The sequence below is a fragment of the Centrocercus urophasianus genome, unplaced genomic scaffold (genome assembly GCF_019232065.1).
Source record: "Centrocercus urophasianus isolate 14NV4802_14NV808 unplaced genomic scaffold, USGS_Curo_1.0 seq_13, whole genome shotgun sequence".
Lineage (NCBI taxonomy): Eukaryota > Metazoa > Chordata > Aves > Galliformes > Phasianidae > Centrocercus > Centrocercus urophasianus.
Genome location: NW_024884475.1, coordinates 30,031,901 through 30,038,658, shown reverse-complemented (window position 1 = coordinate 30,038,658; position 6,758 = coordinate 30,031,901). Strand labels below are relative to the sequence as shown.

General features: G+C 42.6%; 1 protein-coding gene across 3 annotated transcripts in view; it reads right to left on the bottom strand.

The window, feature by feature from the left end:
* Window positions 1–1,429: 1,429 nt before the first annotated feature.
* Window positions 1,430–6,758, bottom strand: part of EMCN (endomucin) — a 44,240-nt gene continuing 38,911 nt past the window's right edge. The window contains exons 11-13 of one of the 3 annotated variants that reach the window (XM_042812782.1): window positions 6,321–6,438; window positions 4,283–4,356; window positions 1,430–3,123 (exon numbers count right to left, since the gene is read on the bottom strand). In XM_042812782.1, the coding sequence (XP_042668716.1) occupies window positions 4,329–4,356; window positions 6,321–6,438 (146 nt within the window). In that variant the 3' untranslated portion in view covers window positions 1,430–3,123; window positions 4,283–4,328. Of the gene's footprint in view, window positions 3,124–4,282; window positions 4,357–6,320; window positions 6,439–6,758 lie in introns of those variants that run through there. The other 2 variants (XM_042812783.1, XR_006167820.1) reach the window with 2 other exon arrangements.

The following is a 6,758-nucleotide window of genomic DNA, read 5'->3' as shown; positions in this document are numbered from 1 at the left end:
TAGAAAGTAGTAATAAAGGGCAAAAGAACACAGCTGTTCTTCTACCGGAAAGCACCACACCTGGGGGAACTGAAAGTGCTGTGGAATGGAAGATGAAAAGCATCAGTATTCCTGTCCTCCTTCCTGGTTTTATGTAATTACTGGGGGAGGATGTTTCTGAGTTGTCACTACACTGCCTGATGCTGCTCTGATAGTGCTCTGATGAGGTCCCAGCAGTGGGTGTCTGCCCTGATGCCCGCAGTAGTGAGGAGGGCTTTGCCAGCCATGGGTTTGTTTTTGCCCTCAGCCAGCCTGAGATCTTGACCTTGAATCTGGGTGAACTTCTGCTGCTGAAAGAAATGGGGTTTACCCTCTATATGTGGCTTCTTATCCTGAAGTGCTTCTTGGCACTGTTCTGCTCTTCTTGGGGCTAGTGAGCTTGCAGGATGAGTGTGGGGGAACTCAGAAGACCTTTCAGCCATATTTTAAGAGTGCTGGTGTTTCATATCCGCTGCATTCACTGGGGTTAATTAAAGTCTGTGCTTTATGGGTTGCCCTTGCCCGTAAATGGAAAAAAATCTGACTCAATTGAGAATTGACAGAGTGATCTTTAAGCTCGCTTATTTTATCAGATATAGTCCTAATTTGAAGAAATTGAGGAACCATAACTGATGGTGCTGGGGAGGTCCTGAGAGCTCTTTGCTCTTTGCTGCAGAGTATTAGAGGGGACATGGGGCCAAACCTTGCCCAATGTTCAGCCTTCCTTGGTAGCACAGGGGTCTCCAGGTGATATTCGAGCACCTTTCTGAGTCGTGCCATAGCAGCCTGCGCTTCGCTATGTCCACAGACACGGTGCGTCAAGTCCCACAGTACAGTAAGTGGAACACTGAGCAGAATGGCCAGATGTTGGCCAGCACATATTGTGGACATCTGCCCAATGTGCCAAAATGAGCTGCATGTGGAATTTTTAGAGTACCTAATGCCTACTGGAGCTCACAGACCATAGTGGATAGTGATGAGGCTGGGAGCAGGAAGGCTGGGATTCTGCCTTCAAACTATTCCCACTGCTCCTGTGTTCCCACTGGAATAATCCATGATGAAACAGACAGCTCTGCTGATGTTTCACAAGGGTAATACATGCCCCATGCACATGTTTTTGGCTATGCTAGTGCTTAGAAACTGTCGAGGATGCGTTTTGGACGAATACTACAGCTAATGATTTGCAGCAAGCCCTTTTCTCTCCCCTCACCATCTGCAAGAAGGAGTAGTTTTCTGCACTCCTCGGCACATCTGCAGGACCTGGTCCTCCCCTGCCTGCCATGCCTGGAGCACCTGATGCCTGGGCTCATAGCAATGTGCTCAGCTCACCCTGTGCCACAGCAGTGCAGCGCAGTGGCCGTCTCTGGCACAGGTAATGAACTGCATTTCTGCAAAGAGAAAAAGTAGAGCCTTTTAATAAACATAATAACTTTTAATAGGAAGTTGTTTTCTCTTCTTGACACATCATGGAGGTAATGAACAAATTTTACACATGCATGTATTTTTTGTAATGTTTCTCTGGTCTTTTCTACTGTCCTGTCAGTAGGATGCAACATGCTACAAAAATATTTTAAAATCAACATGAAAATGCACAATGATTGCTTTCTTTTTTCATTGGAAACTTCAGCAATCAGGAATCTGAGTAGGTGCAGATGCTATTTGGTATATTTTAGGCAACCTGACCTTTCTAAAGCAGGTACAAAATTCCTCTGCTCTGGAGCAACCCAAATGACTTAGGAGCATCCAAACAGACCCTAGAAGTTCAGCTGCAGCATGGAGCACCCTTGTTCATTTCTCAACTTCTACAAAACTTCATCAAAATTTCTCTTGGTGCTGCTAAGACAGAGGATTAGATCCATCACCAATGAAATAAGAGCAACAGTTAAAATTAGGGAAATGAACACTTTGTCGTAAATATGAACTAACAAATCCATTTAATCTTTTGCCATACTGCTAGTTAAGTTTTCTCAACTCACACAGGGAAATTGGAGAGAGAAGTTTCCTCAAAAGCATTGTATCAATGGTATCACAATTCAAATTGCTGGCCTGGCTCTCAGCCCCACACTTACACCACCAACTGTCTCCTTTCCTTTCCCAAATGTAATGATGGAGTTTCTCAGCACACTGCCAGAGCCAGTGGACTGAGGCTGAGCAGATACTCACATTACTATAATTTTTGAACATTTACAGTTCTAGCAGAGTAGGATACATGCAGGTAGAAGCATTACTTGATATTTTTGCAGCATCAGCTCTGTACAGATTAAGTCTGTAATCATCACTTGAAACACTCCTTAAACTTCCAGAGTTATTCGGTAGTCAACAGAAATCTCATGCATTACTCCAAATACAGGGTTCAGCTGCACAATTGCTTTTCCTGCTGATCCCTACCATGCACTTCAGCTCACAGAGGAGTCATTCACAGCATGTATAATGCAGCAGCTAGCCAAGGAATAGGAGAAAATTAACTGTCTTGCCTGCTACATCACAAGGACCATATTCAGCAATTTATAGAACTTCAAAAAACAAAAATGCAAACATCAGTGCAAAGCATATTCCCCCCCTTCACAGAAATAAAGCATGCACTTCAGTATTTCACCCAGGCATCCCATCCTGTAAACATTTATGACAAGTTAAGCATGTGCTTCAGTGGGGAGTCTCCAGGAAATCATTGAATTAACTTCCATTGTGGCAGTTGGCCCAGTAATGCTTCAAGGGTCAGGCCGTGTTTGTATTTTGCTACATACAATTAAAAGAACCCTAAATACCATAAGTTCAACAAAGTATGCTATCATATTCCTTCCTGTATGTGCAGAAGATTCTTGTAATAACGACTATGCAAACACGCTCTTCAACCTTCTTGAGAGTTTTTCTGCTTCTACTATATGAGAACATAATAAATACATATGATATACCAATTATTAAGCCATCAAAAAAAGCACGTCGTTCCAGAAAGGACAGGAGGCACTTGAGGCTTAGGAGTCAAGGGCTAGTCATTAGCACAAGTGTTCTGCCTGGCAAAAAGCTTCAGCTGCTCCACAGTTCCTGCGGCACTGCAACCTTGGTGAGATGTTCCTGCACGTTGTCTTAAACCAGGCTGCTTCACATCTGAAATAACAATTGTATCTCAAGATTATTGTTCCATGTAAGACGGCTCAGGAATGTAATAGTAAGTGGAAGTGAGCAATACAGAGTAAATCCCACATGTAGCAGATAACAGGGACTAAGTCCTTTTCAACCCAGGCCATTCTATGATTCTGTGATTCTGTGAACCAGGAGATTGTCCTGCATCCAACAGAGTCAGCTTTGGGATTTTAGAAATGTAGCGACATTACATTCTGATGTGCTAATTCAAGGGACAGATTTCACTTATTTTATCCTTGAGTTTGCATCAGGAAAGCTCAGTTTGGGCATTCCCTAGGGACATGAGAACAAGCTGAAAAATTCAAAGATGTCTCTTTGTGTTTCTGGTCAACCAGATCTGTCTCGGTGGAGGATGATAGCACATGTTTAGGGGACTCCATCCTGCAATGATGGTGCAAGGCTGGGCTTTGTCTGGACACAACACAGTTGCCTCTGCCCACTCCCTGCCACTATATGCTCTGACATCTATTTTCTCAGGACAACGTTCCCTTTTTCTTTCCCTTCATGGGAAACAGATTGTGGTGCTTGGGAAAGCTTCACAGATGAAGGAAAATGTAGCACCCATATCTTAAACAGCAAATTTTATAGGTGCTTTAACGATCCTTGCCCTTGTATGCGTAAGAACTTTGTTCAACACTTGCCAGTTCTGCATGTTGGCAGTCAAGAAGTTTATGGCAATCAACTGTGTCAATAAGAGTACTTGCTTTTGCACAATGTGGAACAGCTACAGCCTTGTCACGAAACCAAAGGTGCTGAATGTGTAAGTTCCTTTCCTGTGGGCAACTGCCTGAAAAAATCTACTTCTTTTTGTAAGTTCCTTTACTAGGAATTTTACTAGGAAATTACAACCAGGAAATGAGCAGCTAAAGCCACATGCTAAGTCCATAAAGGTCAACCTGTGTGTGATGGCAGCTTCTTCAGCTGCCATGGACTTCTGCAGCCTTGGTTTGCCCAGGACTCTTGTTCTGGATGGACTCTGCAAGCTGAGTTTTGTTTAAGTCATTGCTCACCTTGTTTTGTATTTTTAACCCTGTTTAGTTATATAGCACAATATGAAGATCAACAAGTGTTATCCAGACAGGTACTAACATTACAGAACTTGAGACAAAAGTAAGAAACTTACATATTTATTGCTGAAGTTTGAAGAGGAATCATCACACTGTCGAGCTTTATTCTTCCCCTGAGATGAATTCTCTCCTAAATAACAGAAAATATGTTTTGCATCAGTTAAACATACAGGGAGAGGACTAATGAGTCCAGCAGCAGCACATCACTGGCCTCTGCATACACTATCCTGTCTCCTTGTTGGGAGCAGCAAAAATTGTCAGATAGTAGATCCTCACTGCTCCCTGGGTGTCGTAGAGTGTATTCTCCCTACAATTTGGTCTCAATGGAGCGTTATTACCACAATAAACTTCACTGAGAAGCACTGAATATTTTTCAACAATAATGTGCTTGAATGTGCTCACTTCCCAAGTGTTCAATTTTGGATAAAATTATTTCAAAACACATTATAAAATGCTGCTAAGTTAGTGCTTCAGAAGTTCGGATGGTATGAAATTTCAATTAAAAAAGCCTTCAGCAACTACTTCAATAATTCATGTGAAATTTTAAGAGAAAGTATAAGTTTCTGGTAGAAAGAAAAAAGAAACATTTCAACAAGATTGATATATTTTACCATGGGGAAGATAATAGTCGCTAGTTGTAATAAATATCAATAATGGACTATTGGTTGTATTCTCAGGTGGTTTCTCTGCTGGGCTTTGAGGCAGACTTTCATGGAAGGCACATACTTCGCACAGAGGGAAAGCAACGTGTCTAAGGACATCTCCCCAGATATGTATCCCCACTGATGTCAATAGGCTTTGGATCAGAGCATAAAATGAGTGAGTCCCATGCTGCTGCAGAGTCTGTCTGGGTTTTCTGGTGCTAAACACATAAGCTCAAGGGCAGAGCGAGCTGCCATCAACTATTGCTGTGGTCAGCATGTCTCTGTACTGTCAGTGACTGTCTGATGGGAGGCTCTGGGACTGCAAATGTGTCTGAAGGTATCTGCATTATGGTGTCTACAATAATTAGTGCCAATAAACCACCAGGTGATGAAGACAGAATGATGATGCACTGAGGAGGAAATAATCACACAGACGTTCCCTGATCAGGAGTAACATGGGTAACAAACAGTTTTAGGTATGTGACTGCAGTATGCCTTGAGACCACACAGAGAGGCATCTAGGACAGTTTTGGAGTTTAATGGCTCAGTGCTCTAATGCTGTGCTAAATATCCAGCTGCATCACAAGGAGCAAATTAAGAACAACATTCAGGTTAGTTGCAAGTGGGAAGACGTTTTTATTGATCTCAAAATAGCTGTAAGTGACAGAAATAAATTCCATGACTGCTGAAAACCTAACTTGCCACCAAAACCATCACTCAAAAAAGACAATGGATTAGACCTTGTTTCCCATGAAGGAAATGATAAACCAAACATTTTGTTCAGTATTTTCCTAGAACAGATGATATTTAAGCTGATCAAAGGAACAATTTCCCACTGTGGCCAAAGGAGAAAATATGTAACAGGATGGAAACTCTCAACCAGTGTAGCTAGATTACTTGCATGTTTTGAAGGCTGTGATGAGAGAGAAGGGATGTACAAAAATCATCAGACACCAGAAACAGTGGAAAATTAGATTAATTTTGAGTTATGCATCTAGTGAAGGGTGACACATGAACTCTAGCACTGCAAACTAGATGGAAAGTATCAAGACAGACTTGAACCACCAGCTTCTCCCAGTATTGCTATGCAGCATCTCGTATCTAGTGTCACTTGATTCGATTTTATATGTATTGTGGTAAGGTACTGGAAGAATATGTTGACAAAAGAAGCTGGAGGTATTCAGGACCAGGCTGGATGGGGCCCTGGTCTACGTGGGAGATGTCCCTGCCCACAGAAGATGGGTTGGAACTCTTAGGTGGTCTACAGGGTCCCTTCCAAGCCAAACCACTCTATGATATCATGATAAGGGGTTGAAAGACCACTGCATATTTGTCTGTTCTGCTAAGACAACAAGTAACTGGGAGATTAAGGGACCCAGCAGAGATTGGCCTGTACAGTGACCAAGCAGTGCTGGCTGGGAAGCTATGACTGCAACGCGACCCACGTTACCTGCAGTCCTGCCTTGACTGTGGGGCTTCTCCTGCTGGAGGAGGAGCTGTGAGCTCAGAGAGGTTGGCAGAGGGCAGGGAGAAGCCAACCTCAAATATATCCCGCGCTTCTACAAAAACTGAAAGACATGATGCACAGGTTGAGAAAGAGGCCTCTGACAGAACATTTGGAAAATGAAATTAGACTGATACCAACATGTAAGTCTTTGTGGGCAGGTAATCAGTGAATCATTCTATCAAACCTTTTACTTTCTCTCTCATCCTCCAGTGTTGCATCTGCTTGTTGATTTCTGTCTGAAACTAGATTGTAAACACAAAGACATAGGCACTGTGCACATTAGTGTAATACAACAGACAGAACTGCAGTTAAACTGTCTAACTTATTGCCACAGAACACTGTAGATGCCAAAGGGGATAGGAACAAAGTAATGGAAGTAAA